At 43.5% G+C, this 19,978-nt stretch overlaps 1 protein-coding gene across 8 annotated transcripts in view; it reads left to right on the top strand.

Annotated features, from left to right (window-relative positions):
- The window catches only part of EPB41L4B (erythrocyte membrane protein band 4.1 like 4B), a 159,478-nt gene that overhangs the window by 117,151 nt on the left and 22,349 nt on the right, over positions 1-19,978 (top strand). For 5 of the 8 annotated variants that reach the window (XM_078374101.1, XM_035254233.3, XM_078374094.1 and 2 more), the window contains 5 exons: positions 5,015-5,140; positions 8,377-8,444; positions 12,856-12,954; positions 17,683-17,860; positions 19,390-19,467. In XM_078374101.1, coding sequence (XP_078230227.1) covers positions 5,015-5,140; positions 8,377-8,444; positions 12,856-12,954; positions 17,683-17,860; positions 19,390-19,467 — 549 coding nt within the window. Of the gene's footprint in view, positions 1-5,014; positions 5,141-8,376; positions 8,445-12,855; positions 12,955-17,673; positions 17,861-19,389; positions 19,468-19,978 lie in introns of all 8 variants that reach the window. The other 3 variants (XR_013535843.1, XM_054258762.2, XM_078374091.1) reach the window with 1 other exon arrangement.

Here is a 19,978-nt window from a genome sequence, read left to right as displayed (position 1 = left end):
TGACGTTCTCAAGGTTGCATGGCCCTTCCCAAGGTCACAAGGCCCTTGACTCTCCATCCTGTGTCCTTTGCACTCCAACATGTTTCTTCCTTTTCTACTCCAGCGTTTCTCAACTTCGGTGCTAGTGACACTTTGGGCTGATGACTCTTTGATGCAGTGGCTATCCTGTGCCTTGTAAAATGTTTGCAGCCACAACCCACTAAATGCCACTAGCAACCCCCATCCAGTTGTGACAATGTCTCCAGACATGGCCAGATGTTCTCAGAAGGGCAAAATCTCCCTAGTTGAGAAACTCTGTTGTACCTACACTTTAATTCTTTAAATCCCCAAAGGAAGAATCTTTTTCAATCATGATTCCTTTCTGCCACTTTAATGCTTAGCTTTGTCCCTTTATGAGAGGGAATAGGAAGAATTTGGAAGAACTGAACTAAGAAGCTCCCACTCCTGCCCAGTGCAGCATAGGAAGGTTATACCTCCTGCCCTTCCCCTCCCTGACCCTCCCCTAATCCCTCAGCTGGGTGACCTAAAGTTCCTGTGATTACTAATGGTCCCAACTTCAGGTTTAACCTCCAAAGCCCTGCTCATTCACTTTGTTTTCCTGTACCACCCTCCGTGATGGCCAGCTGGAGAGAATTCCTCCTGCAGGATGGCTCTGAGAGCCATTCAATCAACAAATCTTTATTGAGCAGGCTTGCCTTAGTTGCTGAGGATTCAACCCAATGCACCGTGTGTCCCTAGATTGGTATTCTTTCTCTTAGTCTCTTGGTTTTCAACTTTTCTTCTGCAATATACATGATAAATGGTTTTAATGGGGGCTTATCCAGAGTTTGACAAAATCCAAAAATATTTTGCGAGGAAATACAGCATATAGTGTAGCACAGAACTCACAAGGTCCATAGTGATTTGCAGTCTCCATGACTATTGGTGGGGCATTGACAATAGCAGCTTGCTCTGGGTGAAAACCTACCTGAGACACCTGTGGGTTATCCAGCATTTCCCTGGAGTTCAAGTTACAGCTCCCTTCCTAGCTCCTCCACAACCCAAAAATTGGCCTGGCACGGTGGCTCACGCCTGTAATCCCAGCACTTTCGGAGGCCAAGGCAGGTGGATCTCTTGAGGTCGGGAGTTCAAGACAAGCCTGGGCAACATGACAAGACCCCGTCTCTACTATAAGTACAAAAATTAGCCAGGTGTGGTGGTGGACACTTGTAATCCCAGCTACTTGGGAGGCTGAGGCAGGAAATTGCTTGAACTCACAAGGTGGAGGTTGCAGTGAGCTGAGATCCCACCACTGCACTGCAACCTGGGCAACAGAGTGAGACTCTGTCTCAAAAAACAAACAAACAAATGCATTAGTAATCAAGTAAGCGAAAGCGATGTGATTATACAGATAATTTTGACTTTGTCCTGACACACACACACACACACACACACAATATATATATATTACTTCACACTTTGATTTTTTTTTTTTTTTTTTGAGATTATGTCTCGCTCTGTTTCCCAGACTGGAGTACAATGGCATGATCTCAGCTCACTGCAACCTCTGCCTTTCAGGCTCAAGCAATTCTCCTACTTTACCCTCCTGAGTAACTAGGATTACAGGCATGTGCCACCACACCAGCTAATTTTTATATTTTTAGTGGAGACAGGGTTTCACCATATTAGCCAGCCTGGTCTTGAACTTCTGGCCTCAAGTGATCTGACCACCTCAGCCTCCCAAAGTGCTGGGATTACAGGTGTGAGCCACTGAACCTGGCCACACTTTATCATTCATGAAACATTCCTTGCAACACACCTCACTTCTGATCATGACACCAAAATTGGGAGCCACTGGCTTGGATGGCTTTTAAGGCTTTTTCCAGCCTCAAGGATCAAGAGTCCTCTGATTCTTCTAAGGTTTGGATAACTTCCTGTTCTTGATTGGATGGTGACATATCATTTTCACTGTCCAGTTCCAAAGTTCGTGCCCAAAATTAACACAAAAATTTCATTCTCATTAGATTTTAGATGTGTAAACAATTTGCATAAGCAATTTAAATATACATCTGATCATTTCTTTATCACCAAACAATATCCCCAAACAGATGAACTATTTCCAACTATAATAACATCAAAGCCTAATTGTCATTCATGTCTGTGTTTTGAAATTCTGTAATCCATATTGAACAACAAAGTATCTTTCCTCAATTCAAATTGACTGAACATAAAACATAAAATACAGTCACAGGGAAAGAGAAAGCACATTCTTGGAGCCATCCTCCAGGCAGGAATGATATAGTCTTGTAACCCAGATGTTTATCTCCCACAGAGATAGCTTTTATACAAATTCATATAATGATGCACACATTTCCCAAAATGTATATCGGCCTTCACCTGTGTCAATTCATATAGCAGAATATTACAGGTCTTGCTTTGTCCAGGGTGAACAAGAACAAGCCAGCTTGAATTTTATGTCTAAAAAAGCAGTTTAGAATTAGTAAATTCAAGGGGAAAAATCAATGCTAATTTCTCATTCTTATTTTAGCAGCATTCAATTTTTTGAAGTGGGTCCTCAGTCATTACTGCCAGTATAACTACTTCCCCTTAAGCAATTGTCAAAAGCCTCAAATGGGCTTTGTAACCAACTTGACTCCTGTATGCCAGCATACCATTCTGAAAAATTAAATCTAATTTTAAAATTATCTCTTCATGCACCAATAAAATATCCATTCAATTATCTTGATGTAACAGGATTTATAAACACAAGATAAATTAACTTAAGGGTATACTGTAAACCTCACCTTTCAAAATAAATGTTACTTATTTGCCTGAAGGAGAAAGTGGAGGCCCTCGGGATAATGAATCCAGTCAAATGAGCCAGCTTTCTTCAAAGTCAGCTTGACAGCCCAGGAACCATTGATGGCTCAGAATCGATCATTAGTGTTCTCACATCTAATGCTCTTTTTTTTTTTTTTTTTTTTTTTGGTTATATATATTTGCTAACTAAAGAATCTAACCTGAAAGTGCCATTTATATCTGTTTTTCTCACTTAAGCACCATAACAATCTTAGGTAGAAACAGATTGAGAGAATTTCAGGGGAACCAGTATGACTGAGTAGTCAGGAGCTCCGACTTTGGAGTAACCAACATCACCATTCTTGGCTGTCAGTCTTGGCTCCTCTGCTTACTTCCTGTGTGACTATGGGCAAGTGACTTACCATTTCTCTGCCTTTTTTTTTTTTGTATCTATAAAATGGGGATAGTGATAGTAGTTACCTCGAACTGAGATGGTTACATGAGGGAACTTGGTGAGACATGAATATGAAATGCATAGTCAGTGGCTAACCCATAATAAGCTCTCAGTATATGTTGGCAACTGGCTTTTTGTTTTGTTTTGTTTTTTGAGACAGGGTCTTGCTCTGTTGCCCAGGCTAGAGTGCAGTGGTGCAGTCTTGGCTCACTGCAACCTCCATCCCACAACCTAAGCTCTGGATTACATCTCAGCCTCCTGAGTAGCTAGAATTACAGGTGCATGCCACCACAACCTGCTAATTTTTCTATTTTTAGTAGAGATGGGGTTTTGCTGTGTTTCCCAGCCTGGTCTCCGACTCCTGGGCTCAAGTGATCCACCCGTCTCAGCCTCCCAAAGCACTGGGATTATAGGAGTGAGCCACCTTGCTCAGTCCATCATCATTTTTTTTAATTAATGGTGCAAGTAAGTGAAAGAGCTGAGATTCAAATCTGTCTTTGCCTGTCTTGCTGTTACATGAAATTGGAGAGTTCTGTTTGGTCTACCAAATGCTTCTCCATGTGTTTCGAGGTCCCCCTGGGAAACTCTACACTATTTCTTAATTTCTTTATTAAATGATGTTTGCTGGCCAGTTGCTCTCCACTTCCTCTACAGCTTTCATAGCACTTGGTGTGTACCAGTGTGTTCAGTAGGACTTCTTAATTAGTGAATAAGATTAATGTTGGAACTTGCAGAACCTGAGAGCGTTAGGACATTTTATTCTGGCTGTGGGGCATGTGGCTGATATGTCACATTTAGTCCTAATATTACTGAACTGACCTCTAGCAATCATATGGTCATGTGCCTTTCTTATTAAACACGTCTCTTCTAATAATGACTGCATATTATCATAACCTTCTTTAGTAGGTATTTATTGGACACCTACTATGTGCTGAGTACCACATTAGCATTGGGATATGAAATGAAATGACCACAGTAGGCATGGTTAACAATAAGACATTATTTCCCAAAATGTGTTGTATATACCATCAAAGATGGCTTCAGATTGTATACATGGATGAATATTTTTTATTTTAATAGTGATGTGGATGTCATCATGTTTATTATAGTAAACATAATAGTCACAAAGCCTATAATTTCAAAGATATTATTGCTTTGGACACAATTCAAATAGGTAGTCCCAGGGTAATTCACCTTAACTGGATCATGTGAATTATAGATACATGTTCAGTAAATACATGGGATATGGCAAAAATTATAAAAGTCGTGCAAATTACTGAAGTGCAAGACACTCTACAATAAGGTAACAGATACAGATTTCTTGTTGAAAAATCACAATTTTCTGCAAGATTTGTTGTCAAAATACCAATTAATATTTTGTACTCTTCCCCTGGACCCAGCAAGTCCCAGAATTGAGTCTTTCTATGTAAGAGATGGCAGTTATGGGGAAAATAACGCTGGATTCATGTGTAGGAGACTTGAACCAGAAGATGTCCTGTTCTGCCACTGGTTCTTGCCCCAGGATGCTGGAAGAGCCTTCTTCTCTCTTTGAACCTTTACCCTGACTTCTGGTAGAACCTCACCCTATTTCATGAGGGAATGAGATGCTGTACTGGGGAATCCCTTGCAAATTGTAAGGGACTGGTAACAATACAAGGAGTTAGTGATACACCTGTCTGTGTATCTAGATCTATGTGTTCTATGCAATTGTTGGGAAAAGTTAATGAACATGTTTTTCTCTCCTTGTTTATAATCTGCTGTTTGTATTTTGGTTTGTCTCAGGCTGAAGAAAAGAAAGTCTCAGAGAAAACTCTTCAGACTCCACTTTTGCCTTCCCCTGTGGCGGATCACGTGAAGTGTAACATTCTGAAAGCTCAGTTGGAAAATGCTTCCCGAGTGAACATCCAGGTGCGCAGAATGCATACATTCCTTTGATTTCATGTTATAGGATTTTCTCCATGTCACAGAGAAGAAAGAGGCACCATAGGACTGAGATGCTGTGTCAGTCAGGGTCCAGTCAGGAGATGGAAACTGGTTATGTGAACCATACCTGATATGTGAACCATGATTTTAATATAAAGAAATATTGCCTGGTGTACAGTTATTTATTAGGTACATGAAAGGATAAAGAGAACTTGAAGGCAGTGGTTCTCAAATGTTATTGGGCATAAGTCACCTGGAAAACTGGGCTCTGTCCCCAGAGATTTGGTAAATTGGGGCTCATGAATATGCCTTTCCTTCCTTCTTTCCTTTCCTTTCCCTTCCCTTCCTTCCTTCCTTCTTTCCTTCCTTCCTTCCTTTCCCTTTCCTTCCCTTCTTCCCTCCTTCCTTCCTTCCATGCTCTCTCTCTCTTTCTCTCTTTCTTTCTCTTACTCTATTGCCTAGTCTGGGCTGCAGTGGTGGGATCATGGCTCACTGCAGCCTCAACCTCACAGGCTCAATCAATCCTCCTGCCTCAGCCTCCCGAGTAGCTGGGACTACATGTGCACTCCGCCACACCTGGCTAATTTTTGGATTTTTTTTGTAGAGATGGGGTTTTACCATGTTGGCCAGCCTGGTCTTGAACTCCTGGACTCAAGCAATCCTCCCACCTCAGCCTCCTAAAGTGTTGGAATTACAGGCATCAGCCACTGTGCCCAGCCTGAATATGCATTTCTAACGAGCCCATAGGACCGCATTTTGGGTCACGCTATGCTAAGGTACCAGAGATAGCAACTCCAGGCAGCACTTTCCAGCAGCTGAGGAAACAGAGATGCTGTCAATATTAAAATTTAGATATCTGGAGGAGAAGCCCTGTGGAGACGAAACTCACACTTCTAAGCATGGGTACTGTGCCTGGCACTGGCATTTCTGAGCTCTTAAGACATGCCTCAGATTGAGGAGGGGACATCAGCTGGCTGGTGCTGATATGTCTGAGGTGGACACCGTGCAGCTGGATCTGCCAGTGTTGGAAAACTGCAAACTGTATTCAGCTGCGACTGCAGGAGGAACTGCTGCTGCCCACATGAAGCAGCAAGGATGCGGTGGCTCACAGGAGCAGGAAGCAGACAGGAAGGAGCACATTCCTCCCCATGAGCACCCCTTATGGACAGAGCCTATCATGGAGCCATCTATCAGGTTATTGTGAAGATTATGTGAGATGATCTATACAGAGTACCTGTTGCAAAGCCTTGCTGTATCACTACGGAGATATTGATAACAATGATCACAGTTGTGGTGTGATGAAATTGCTGGGGGCACTGATTGCTTGCAGATAACAGTGGTGGCCCTTTTTAGAGGATGGTCAGGTTTACTTCCCATCACAAACTCAGTAATGTCAAGGTTATAGTCACAAATTCTTTATTTTCATTCTACCTTCATTGTTTTCAGGGATGCCATTTTTATACTATCACAGAACAAACAAAACTGACACATATTTTGCAATTTACAAAGCTGTAATTATCTACATTAGAAAGTTCTAGTGTGTTCTCAATAGCCCCATGCTGCAGGTTTTATGTGTGAGGGACGCATATTTCTGCTCCATTGAAGAAGTACAGTATATTGAAAATATTCCATTTTGTAAAGTATAGGGAAGAGGTGAGAAATAGATAAGAAAACATTTCCTGGCCAAAAAGACATAGTGGAAGGGCATGAAAGCAGGAAAAAAGTGGGCCAGTGTGAAGTCAGTGATTTTACAGCAGTGTTTCCCAAGATGTTATAGGGAACACTGGCCCCATGAGATGCTCCCTGATAATTCAGGAAATGCTGCACACTAAATCCCATGGGACAGTCCCAATATACATTAGCTTCTTATAGGCTCTGGAAAGTCCGGCAGGAAAGAAGCCTGTTTTACTTTCTTTCACACCCAACTGGCCATAGAACGCTTTGTAAAGTAGCTCCTACTGTCATCTGTAGAACTAATATCCACAGTAACACAGAAATTTGCTTTGGGAATCCATGGTTTAGAGGGTTTTGAGGGGTTGTGATGGAGTGAGAGGAGGCTGATGCACAGCCAAGTATACTGCCAGGGCTTTCAGTTTTAATCCCCTATCGGCATTAGTGCACAGCAAGAGTATAAAGACAGGAAGCAGAAGTCAAACAGACTAATGGTCCTATCTGTTGCTAACTCTATAAAAGGCTTTGGCTGGGCATGGTGGGTCATGCCTGTAATACCAACATTCTGGAGGCCTAGGTGGGCAGATCGCTTGAGCCCAGGAGTTCAAGCCTGGGCAACATGGCGAAACCTCATCTCTACAAAAAATATGAAAAAAAAAATTAGCTGTGTGTTGTGGTGTGAGCCTGTAGTACCAGCTACTCTGGAGGTTAAAGCAGGTGGATTGATTGAGCCTGAAGGTCAAGGCTACAGTGAGCCAGGTTCGTGATGCTGCACTCCAGCCTGGGCAACAGAACAATACACTGTCTCGAGAAATAAAAAAATTAAAAACAAAAATAAAAAAGTCTGATTGGATCTATATGCGGGACATCTTGACAGGCTAATCACCATGTCCTCCAAGCCAGTAGACTTGAAATCTCTGCTCAATATGTATTTAGAACAGAGGCCAAGTTCTGTATGTTGTGATGGGCATGTGGGCTGCAGGCCTCTGCATGTTCAATTGACCACTAGTGTATGGTCAGCTGGCCTGGCTGGCTGGGTGGGTGTCTCTTCTTCCCCCACCATTCTTTGTGGGACTCATCAGAGGGAGGCGGACAGGGCTTCTCTCAAAATTCTGTGACATAACTCCTGCCAGGCTGTTATGGTTGTCATGCTGATGTGAAAGGACAGATTCCAAATTCCTTTGTAAACTGTAAGTGCTATGAGCTGATTATTATTCCTGACCTCAACTGTGAGGTGAGGGATTAAACTGAGGGCTTGGCTTTTCCCACGAGATCCCTTTCTAATTCAGGCATCAGCTGGCACGTAGCAGGTGTTCAATAAAAGTATGAATGCCGGAATTGATTGCATCTGAATGATTTTCTTAATCCCATTTCTTAGGAAAACATTTTTTTGTTAATGTATATAAACACCAGAGCAAGATTCTCTATTGATTGAATACTCTTTGGTTCACTTGCCAATTTCTGTAATCTTTTGAATGTAAGAGACTTGAAAACATTTTTTGCATGCCAACATGTTCAGTTTTGACTAACCTGAATACTTTCTTCAACAGGGTGGAAAAGAGGAATCAACATTTGTAAATATAAATAAGAAATCCAGTCTTCAGGACGCTAATGTAAGGTCTGTTGCTTCTTGTCTGAATGGGGAAATGATTATTCTCTATATCATCATCATTATCCTTGAAACATTGCTCATGAGGGCATTAGCTGATAAAATCAGAGGATAAATAAATGAGAATATGAGCCCAAAGAGATGGAAAAAGACTGGCTTAACCAACTTTCTGCAAGCCTCAAAAATTCTGCTTATTCTCAGGTTTCAATATCTCTGCCTGCTGCATTAACAATGAAATCAATCACTTTGGGTTGTCTCTCAAGCATGTAGACTTGACCTTGCCATCCCCCTGCTTAAAGTCCTTCCAAGGGTCCGTTTGAATCAGAATGAAATCCCAACTCCTTAACAGAGTGCAGGACGCCCTTCATGACCTGGCTTCTGCTCACAATTCCAGCTTGGCCTTGGCCCAGCTTCCCTTGGTGCATTGATGTGCCCTGCCCGCTGAGCTTCTTGCCAGTGCTGGAGCCACATATGTTCGTGTTTAAAATTTATTTACTTGTTTTTATTGTTATTATTTCTTGCGATGGAATCTCTCTCTGTTGCCCAGGCTGGAGTGCAGTGGTGCGATCTCAGCTCCCTGCAACCTCCACCTCCCGGATTCAAGTGATTCTTATGCCTCAGCCTCCTGAGTAACTGAGATTACAGGTGTGTGCCACAGTGCCCAGCTAATTTTTGTATTTTTAGTAGAGACGGGGCTTCACCATGTTGGCCAGGCTGGTCTTGAACTCCTGACTTAAGTGATCCACCCACCTTGGCCTCTCAAAGTGCTGAGATTACAGGCATGAGCCATTGTACCGAGCCTATTTTTTGTTTGTATAAATGTATGGGGTAGAAGTATAACTTGGACCTATGCATAGATTGCATAGTAGTAAAGTCAGAACTTTTGGAATATCCGTCACTCAAATAATGTACATTGTACCTATTAAGTAATTTCTCATCATTCGCCCTCCTCCTATTCCATACACATGTTCTTTACAGCTTCCAGGCCACCACCACCCCAAACCCAGAGGAAGCCCTTCCTCCCCTGATCTCACAGAGAACACGAGGAACTCTTTCTCAGCACAAGTGAGGGATAACCTATAGATCATGGTGGTCTCATTGCCACCTGGTGGTTTATTAACACCAACAGGGTCTCCTTAGGGTAATTTCCCAAAATGGGTCCAAGGACTCAGAGTCTCTTGTTAAAAACACAGACTCATTGAGATACCACCTCATGTCAGTTACAATGGCTATCATAAAACAATCTGGAGACAACAGATGCTGGAGAGGATGTGGAGAAATAGGAACACTTTTACGCTGTTGGTATGAGTGTAAATTAGTTCAACCATTGTGGAAGACAGTGTGGCGATTCCTCAAGGATCTAGAAATAGAAATTCCATTTAACCCAGCAATCTCATTACAGGGTATATATACTCAAAGGATTATAAATCATTCTATTATAAAGACACATGCACATGCATGTTCATCACGGCACTGTTTACAATAGCAAAGACCTGGAACCAACCCAAACGTACATCGATGATAGACTGGACAGAGAAAATGTGGCACATGTACACCATGGAATTCTATGCAGCCATAAAAAATGATGAGCTCGTGTCCTTTGTAGGGACATGGATAAACCTAGAAACCAACATTCTCAGAAAACTGACACAAGAACAGAAAATCAAACACCGCATGTTCTCACTCATAGGCGGGTGTTGAACAATGAGAACACATGGACACGGGGAGGGGAGCACCAGACACTGGGGTCCGTTGGAGGGGCTATGGGAGGGATAGTGGGAAGGAGGGTGGGGGAGGGATAATATGGGGAGAAATGTCAGGTATAGGTGATGGAAGGATGGTGGCAACAAACCTCCTTGCCATGATTGTACCTATGCAACAGTCTTGCATGATCTGCACATGTACCCTAGGATCTAAAGTACAAAAGAAAAAAAACAGCACAGACTCCTGGGTACTACTCCAGACCTTTGGCATCCTTCATGTGTATGTATGTGGTGGGGGTTTGGTGGGCACTGGTAGAGACAAGAATCATCACGTTAACAACCACCCAGGTGATGCAGAACCACTGCTCTAGGGAATTATCATGGTTGATGCCAAAAATAAAAGCTAACATTTCTCTACATCACCTTATGATTCCCAATCTGTGTTCTTGGTATAAATTTGTCTTACTCCAGAGATGCATACCCAGCTGCCTCTAGGACTTTTCAGAAACTTAATTCATCTCTTCCCACTGCACCCCACTAATCTTCACCTGTTTTCCATTCTTGGTCAATGGTATTGTTACCTACCCCTCACCCAGGCTAAAAATTAAGTTTCACTTTTATCTTTACTCGAGAATTTATGTCAGATAACCAATGGACCCTATCCAAAATAGAAATTTTAAGGAAATTTTAACTCCTGGGAGTTAAAACCTGGGAGTCCTTGATTTTCTCCTACCTTATTCCCTCATCTAATTGGTCACCAAGTCCTGGCAATTTGACTTCATTGTAGTTTCCACATCCATCCTCTTCTCTTGACTGTACCTTGAGCCCTCATTATCTGTCTTCCGGGCTTACTGCCGCAACAGTCCTCTAGATGCTCCTGGCCTCCCTTTCACCTGGGTCCTCTTCATTGTTCTAAGGACCTTTCTAAAATGCAAATCTGACTATGCCACTCCTTTGCCTAAAACCTTTAGAGAGTTGAGTTCCATTGCCTTCAGTTTAAACTCCTCAGCCTCTCCTATGACCTGGCCTCGACTTTCCCTCCAGTCAAAACCATCTACTTTTCTCCCGGGACCTCAGCAGACAGTAGTTCTACTGCCCTGCATTCAGCCAGGTCTCCACTCTGCCTCTCATCTTTGTGGTCTTCCCTCCATCCGGAAAGAGGAAACTCCTCCACGTAGCTTTTTCTGATGCTGACCATTCCACCCAAGAAAATTCATGTGCTCCCCAATAGACTGTACATTCTTCCAGGGACCATGTTCCCTTTACTCAGGAGTCACAGCCTGAGGAAACTGTGAGTGTGGAATGCATTGACTGAGATCCTCTATTTTCTCATTCATGTGTTTATTCAACATACTTTTTTTTTTTTTTTTGAGACAGGGTCTCACTCTGTCACCCAGGCTGCAGTGCAGTAGCATAATCATGGCTCATTGCAGCCCCTCAACCTCCTGGGCTCAGGTGATCTACCCACCTTAGCCTCCTGAGTAGCTGGGACTACAAGCACTGGGTAATTTTTGTATTTTTTGGAGAAATGGGGTATTATCATGTTGCCCAGGCTGGTTTCAAACTCCTGACCTCAAGTGACCTGCCTGCCTCAGCCTGCTAAAGTGTTAGGATTACAGGTGTGAGCCACTGCACCCAGCCTCAACATGCATTTTTTAAAAATTTATTTATTATACTTTAAGTTCTGGGGTACATGTGCAGATGGTGCAGGTTCGTTACATAGGTATACACATGCCATGGTGGTTTGCTGTATCCATCGTCCTGTCATCTACATTAGGTATTTCTCCTAATGCTATCCCTCCCAATTCCCCCACCCCCTGCTATTCTTCCCCTAGCTCTCCACCCACTAGGCCCTGGTGTGTGATCAACGTGCATTTATTAGACCCTGGTCACATACTTATCACCATATTGAGCCCTGACCCAGAAGTGTTAGTTGACTTGCTAGAGGTCCCTTTTAAGGACCTCAACTTGTTTTGATACCTTATTGGTCTTAGGAGGTAATGAACTGATTTTTTAGAAATGAAATTAGTCATGACCACTAAAAAAATGCATTAAAAAGTTTCCTTAAAATTACTATTTTGAGTAGCATCCATTGGTTATCTGGCGTCAATTCTTGAGTACAGATAAAAGTGAAACTTAATTTTTAGCATTTTCACACATACATGAAATTAAAATGTGTTACGGACCTCTAGCAAGTCCTAAAGGTCTTCTGACTATGCATTTTTCACATAAAATATAGTATGGTTCTTTATCTTTTAAAAAAATATATATAGTGTGTGCTATGTTTAAAATAAAATAGCTACCAGATTACTTGGAATTAAAAACAGATTATCCTTAGGTTTCTCTTCATTTTACCGGCAAAATCTGGTTATGAGCCAAATGCTCCGTCTGGTTCACCTCCCATATTGGGGTGCAGGAATGGCTGTTCAGGGCAGAGAAATTTTATTTGGTACCTCAATTATGTTTAGTTCTCTCACTTGCTATATCTTCTTTCCTATGTTTTTTTTTCTTACTGTTTGGATTTTCTATGGTTTTAAAAAAATATTATAATTATTAACTAAGTAAAGTAGAAAAGGCAAAAAAAACAAAACAAAACTGGATTTCTTGACTTTCAATGTCATTAAGGTGTAAATTAGCTGAGAAAGCAGTCCCTATGGCAAAAACAAGACCGTAAACCTGTTTTGATGGTATTGTTCTGTTTTTTGGTGTGTCTCTAGAAGTCCTATTCCTATTCGTGTGGAAACTACCCAGCCAGCTGTGGAAAAGCCGGAAATCAAGCCTCCCCGAGTGAGGAAGTTAACAAGACAGTATAGTTTGTGAGTTCTGTACTGCAGCTTTTTCAATTATAACAATTGTGATGACTACATGTTTAGGTCAAATGCTTCTTAGCCCCTCTGACTAGTTCCAGGGAGCCAGCTCCCAAATTCCATTTATTTCCAATTTAGGTAATAATGGTACTAGCCCTTTCTCCCTGAAAACCTTACATAGTTGGTATAAGGATTCATTGACTACTGTGTAATAAATTGCTCCCAAACTTAGTGTCTTAAACAATCCACTTCTATCACCTCACAGTTCCTGTGGAGTGGGGGTTGGGGCATGGCTTAGCTGGGTCTTCTGTGTTCGGGGCTTTTACATTCAAGGTGTCAGGGCTGCGGGCTCATCCGCAGGCTCATTCTTACGGTTGCTGACAGGGATCAGGTCCTCAAGGACTGTTGGACAGAGGTTGCCCTCAGCCTGTAGTCACTTAGGTCTCTCCAGCTGTCTCTATCAGCAAAAGCACACAAGAAGAGCCAGAGAGAGTGCCAGCAAGGCAAAGACACAGTCTTTTATAACCTATGCACAGCACTGACACCCTATCACTTTTTTTTTTTGAGACAGACTCTCACTCTGTCACCCAGGCTGGAGTATAGTGGGGCAATCTTGACTCCCTACAATCTACCTTCCAAGTTCAAATGATTCTCCTGCCTCAGCCTCCAGTTAGTTGGCATTACAGGTGTGAGCCACCATGCCCGGCTGATTTTTGTATTTTTAGTAGAGGCAGGCTTTCTCCATATTGGCCAGGCTGGTCTAGAACTCCTGACCTCAAGTGATCTGCCCACCTCGGTCTCCAAAAGTGCTGGGATGCAGGTGTGAACCACCATGCCTGGCCCCTATCACGTTTGCCATATTCTGTTAGTTAGAAGCAAATCGCTATGCCCAGCCCACACTCAAGGGGAGGATTATACCGGGGCATGAATACTAGGATGGGGATGATTACAAGCCACATCAGAAGCTACCTTCCACGGCATATCCGTGAAATGGCAGCCCTGTCTGTCAACATAGCCAAAGCTAATTACGGAGTTTTGACACCTGTAGGAGAAGCCATTTCCCAAAGTGTCCCAGAACCACCAGGGCCCATGTGCACCTGACTGTTCTAGGCATCGTTGAAAGTGACTTTGACAGTTCCCATCCAAAGACTCACAGTTTATTAGAGGGAAAGACAGGAGTCACAAATAATTTTAATCCAAAACAGAAAGGTAACTGCTGTCATAAGGGTGGGAAGTACTAGCAATAGTTGTAATACTGATCACAATAGTAGTTCCCATTTCTTTTTCTTTTTCTTTTTTTTTGAGATGGAATCTCGCTCTGTCACTCTGTCACCCAGGCTGGAGTGCAGGGGCACAATCTCAGCTCATTGCAACCTCCGCCTCCTGGGTTCAAGCAATTCTCTTGCCTCAGCCTCCCAAGTAGCTGGGATTACAGGTGCCTGCCACCATGCCTGGCTAATTTTTTTGTATTTTTAATAGAGATGGGGATACACTGATGTTGGCCAGACTGGTTTCAAACTCCTGACCTCCAGTGATCCACCCTCCTTGGCCTCCCAAAGTGCTAGGATTATAGGCATGAGCCACCACGCCCAGCCTGCAGTTCCCATTTCTTGACCTTAGCTATGGCATGGGGTACCGTGCCTAGATGTGTCATTGGTCAGAGAGTAACTACAGGGGGATCCTGGACGATCGGAAAGCATGGGGGCTTTGGAGTTGGAAAGGCTTCTGTTAGGGCTCTGGCTAGTTTACGGCGATAAACTCTTAGAAAAATGACTCTTTGATCCTCTCTTCCTCTGTAAAATGTATAAGATAATACCTGCCTCTGAGGAGGGTTTGTTTTTGTTTTTGTTTTTGTTTTCTGAGACAGAGTTTCGCTGTTGTTGCCCGGGCTGGAGTGCAATGGTGCAGTCTCAGCTCACGACAAATCCCCCTCCCAGGTTCAAGCGATTCTCTTGCCTCAGCTTCCCAAGTAGCTGGGATTACAGGCATGTACCACCATGCCTGGCTAATTTTGTATTTTTAGTAGAGACAGGGTTTCTCCATGTTGGTCAGACTGATCTCGAACTCCTGACCTGAGGTGATCCTCCCGCCTCGGCCTCCCAGAATGCTGGGATTACAGGCATGAGCCACCATGCCTGGCCACCTCTGAGGAGTTTTGTGGGGTTTGACATGAGAGAATGTGGATAAAGCCCCAATGCCCTGGCCATAAGATGAGGTCTCCTTTCTTTCTTCTCTAGGATCTGGAAGCTTCTGAGGAAAGATGGAATTTAGGAGATACCCAGAGTGCAAAATGTAGGACAGGGAATGGGATTCTGGATGCAATTCTCTAACAGCCATCTCGGGTCTATTTGTACCTGTGAAAAGGAAAAGAGTCATATATGAGGGATATTAAGGGAGACATACCCCACCTCATTATCCTTCATAGAAACTTCTGGTCAGCTGCATTTCCTAGGAAAGCCAAAAGGAGTAAAGGTCAAATAATTAACAGTCCTAGTGATCTCTGGGGGACAATTAAGCCACGACAGTTTGCTTCCCTCAAGGATAAAGCTGGCAGAACTTGCCATTCCTTTTACATTTCGAAACTCAAAATGTTATTATCACTCATTTGAGAGATGTAATCATGTTTGAAATAATGACTGACTGATATGTAACCTGGAAGGAAAGAAAATTTCACTAACTCACCAAACTCACTGTTTTGTTTTGTTGTTGTTTTTTTTTTTGATACAGAGTCTCACTCTGTCACCAGGCTGGACTGCAGTGGTACAGTCTTGGCTCACTGCAGCTTTCACCTCCTGGGTTCAAGTGATTCTCTGGTCTCAGTCTCCCCCGTAGCTGGTACTATGGTGCATGCCACCATGCCCAGCTAATCAAACTGGCTCTTTTAAGGACACTGTTTTTCAAACGTTGAGCTTTATATGTGTATTTCTTAAGCTGCCCCAAAGTATTTTGCTTTGAAAATCAAAGAATGGCTATGTTTTTCCTATAGTAGAAAATAGCAACATTCATGGATGAGATTTTTCCCAGTGTTAAGTTTTTGTCCCATAAAGAGTTCTTGAATCCTTGACAGTGATTGCCACTCATTTGCCCATCTTTTTATTATTTAAAAAAAAATATTTAGGCAAAGTCTTGCTCTGTCACCCAGGCTGGAGTGCAATGGTGCAATCTCAGCTCACGGCAACCTCCGCCTCCTGGGTTCAAGCGATTCTCCTGCCTCAGCCTCCCAAGTAGCTGGGACTACAGGCATGTGCCACCATGCCCAGCTAATGTTTTGTAATTTTAGTAGAGACAGAGTTTCACCCATGTTGACCAGGATGGTCTTGATCTCTTGACCTAGTGATCCACCCACCTCAGCCTCCCAAAGTGCTGGGATTATAGGCATGAGCCACCATGCCTGGCCTGAGGTGATAATTTTTTTAATGAGGTAAAAAGAAATTTTAACCCCCCTTATCCACTTAACTAGCCATGTGACCTTGAGTAAATAATTTCACAATCAGCTGCTAAATATCATCTGATTTTCTGAAAAACGGAGATCGTAATAAACAAGGTTGTGTGAAAATTAAGTGAGTGAATGAACATGTAACCCATCTGACCTCTGTCATTTGTGTGGCTCCAGATACTTGGTGTATTATTAATTTTTCCATGTACTTATTCAATTCTCACCTTTCCCCCTTTTTAGTAATGAATCCTAAGTCCTCCCCTTGAGGCTTCTCTTTAGATTATTTAGAATAATCTAAAACCTCTCAGGGCCTCCTCAATCAATCCCATCCACACTGCAGCTGTGTCCCATGGCCACATGTTCCCACGTGGCCCAGTGCCAGGCTGAGGCCTTCCTAGTGACTGCAGAGGCCGCACTGGTGCCCACCTACCATGGGTCTTGAATCGACACTCTTGAGCTCAGCCATCATTCTAAAACATAATCCCTATGCAAGGGTGGCTCCAGAAGTTCTACATGGCAGATCTTTAGAGACAATGTGCCTGGAGTCCCCAGTACCACCCTCAAAGCACAGAGTCAAACAGATATTTGTACACCCATGTTCATGGCAGTGTTATTTATAATCGCCAAAAGAATGGAAACAACCCAAGTGTTCATCAGTAGATGAATAGATAAACAGAATGTGGTATATCCATAGAATGGAATTTTCTATATCATAAAGAGAAATGAAATTTTGATATATGCTACAATGTGAATAGACCTTAAAAATATTATGGTGACTGAAATTAACCAGACACAGAGGGACACAGAGTGTGTGATTCCACTTATTTGAGGTTCCTGGAATAGACACATTCACTGGGACAGAAAGTGGAATCGATGTCCCCAGAGGTTGCAGGGAGGGACATGGGGAGTTATCACTCAATAATAATACAGTTTCCATTGTCACTGATGAAAAGGTTTTGGGGGTGGATAGTGGTGATGGTTGCACAATATTGTGAATGTATTTAATGCCACTGAATTGTATATTTATAAGCAGTTAAAATGATAAATATCATATTGTATATATTTTACCACCAACACAAAACAAAACAACACTGTGGCAAATGACAGAAAATTCAGCCCAAATTTGCTTTGGCAAAAAAGTCAGAGTATTGGATCCTGTAAGCTGAACATCTGGTGGACATCTGTTTGGGAACCCCCAATCCCCATCCCTGGCCTTCCCACCCTGCCCATCTTCCTTCCGCTCCTCACAGCCTGTTTATTTTTGTAATGAGCAGAGCTTCATGTGCTTTTAGTAACCGCAGTGATGAAGACGACCTCCCTCCAGACCTGGCCGAGGCAGTGGGAGTGGCCACAGCTACAACCACAAACACCACAACCGCCGCCACACAAGTCTCTGTGCCGCTGCCCTCCCCCAAGGTCCAGAAAGTCAGCTCGCCTCACACCTCGGAAGGCAAAGGCCAGCTGTCCCCTGGGGCCAAGGTATTGGGGGTGGAAAGCCCTGGGGAGCAGCCACACTTGCTGGGAATTCAGTTATCAGTTTACTGAGTGGCATCTGAGGCACGCATTTAAATTTTGCATCATCGATTGTGTGTACTTGCAAAACAACAACAATAACCAGAGCATGTTTTTTATATAGCTTGTCCCCCAAATACAAGCCAACCATTTGCGAGAGACTGAGTGAAATATAAAATCAGTTCATTGTACTTTAATTGCATCATAAGAGATTTTTGAGGGCAATTTTGATTTAGAATCTCATCTCTATCATAAGCTATTAGTCCACTGTAAAGATAGACAGAAATCATTCCTTCCAACCATAGTGAACAGTTTGGAGGAGCAAAATCATAGAAGTTTCCCCATTCCTTTCCTTATATCAGATAGCTTGTGTTAGTTTGAAAATAGGAATTTTTTTTTTTTTTTTTTGAAAGAGAGTCTTGCTCTGTAGCCAGGCTGGAGTGCAGTATGGCATCAGGTTCAGTGGAGGTTAAAGTGCTCATGCAAACTGGATGCCTGAGGCTTTTGCAGCTTCAGGGATCACAGTTCCTGGTAAGAGCTAAAGGATAATGGTCCAGGCCCACCTCCTGCATAACCAAAGCCAGTCTTCCACCTGGTCCCTTCCCTGGGTGTCTCTGAAAATATCACTGCTTAGTGTTCCGCACAGACACCTGGCAGGAGCCCTCAGCCAGCGACTGGCCAAGACCGAGGTTCTCTGCATCTCTATAGCTCACCTCCTGGCGTCTCTGGCTGGATTGGCCTCCACTGTGTGGAGACCCCTGTACAGCTTTGTCTCAAGTGTGGACACAGGCTTCTACCACATAACCCACACTGTGGTTAAAACCAAGCTGAAAGAAACATTGACAAAACAGATGGGAGTTGGGGTGGCGTGGACGGGACACAAGTGGCATCCTACCAAAGGCTACAGGGCTCCCTCTCCTGGCCATCTCTCTCCTTGGGGCCTGGCTTGCCCTACATTGATGGGTCTTATTTTTTCTACTTTTAAAGATCTTGAGGCTATACATGCAGCAAAGACCCCAGAGCAGAAGGACAAACCATTTTCCAAAAACAAACAACATAACATTCCACGTGCCATCACCTGCCATGAAGACCATTGCTCTTAGTGCGCAGATTGGTTTAGCTCCTGGAGGACCCTGGATTTGATCCCTTAATCTAGGACAAAAACTTTGCGCTCTCTTTATACATTTGGAGGCCTCTTTAAAGTATTTTTTCTCCAAAAGACCAAAGAGCTCTAAGAGTACTTAAGAAAAGCTGCCTGCAGCTCTGAAAGGGACAGTCCCTCACCCCCTGCCTACTTCTACTTACAAAATTTGCAGAAAAACACTGGGGTTCAGTCTCAACATTTTGTGCACTACTTGGCTGGGGAAATACAAGGGGATTGTCGCTCTAATGAGATCAGTGTAGAGGAGAGGCTGGGAACCTCTGTCTTTTCCGGTGACCTTCATCCTCAATGCAGTGCAGTCTCTAACCAGGAGTATTTTTGTCTGTCTTCCTAGAGCCCCTCTGACCGAGGAGGTGCCTTTACCTTGGAGCCGGGTGATCTTCTGATGGATTTCACAGAAGCCACTCCTCTGGTAAACTTCCTATTTTGCTAAAACCAGAAAAGCCACAGACCATAGAAACATCTTGGCAGTGGGACGAATGGACAGAGGTGGGCATTGCTGTGGAGGAGTCTCTTCTTCTTGTCCCGGAGGCTCGGGGATCAGCTTTCATCCAGGGGTCAGGCACTGTGGGTCCCTCCACCTCTAGGGCCCTTGAGGGAGGAAGGGGTGCTCCCTTTGCTCTGCGGGCAGTTGTGGGGGGCCTACCGTGCCTTTCTACTGCACTTCAAGTGTTATAGGGCTCGTCAGTGCTTTGATCTCGGCTTCTTGGCTTTCTGGACCACACCCTGCATGCCCACCCATGGGGAATCTCTTGCTGTTGCTTCCAACAATCCGTCTGGTCTGAAGCACTGGCTCAAGGCCACATCCCAGCTTTCCAGGTCCCTCGTACCGCCCACCATCTTCCATCCTCTGCATACAGGTCTCTCCTTAGGTGAGAAACCCTTTTGAGGGGACAGAACACCAAATCACAAGTCACAGAGGC

The sequence above is a fragment of the Callithrix jacchus genome, chromosome 1 (genome assembly GCF_049354715.1).
Source record: "Callithrix jacchus isolate 240 chromosome 1, calJac240_pri, whole genome shotgun sequence".
Classification (NCBI taxonomy): Eukaryota; Metazoa; Chordata; class Mammalia; order Primates; family Cebidae; genus Callithrix; species Callithrix jacchus.
Note: the sequence above shows the minus strand (reverse complement) of the source record. Positions and strands in the feature narration are given on the sequence as shown.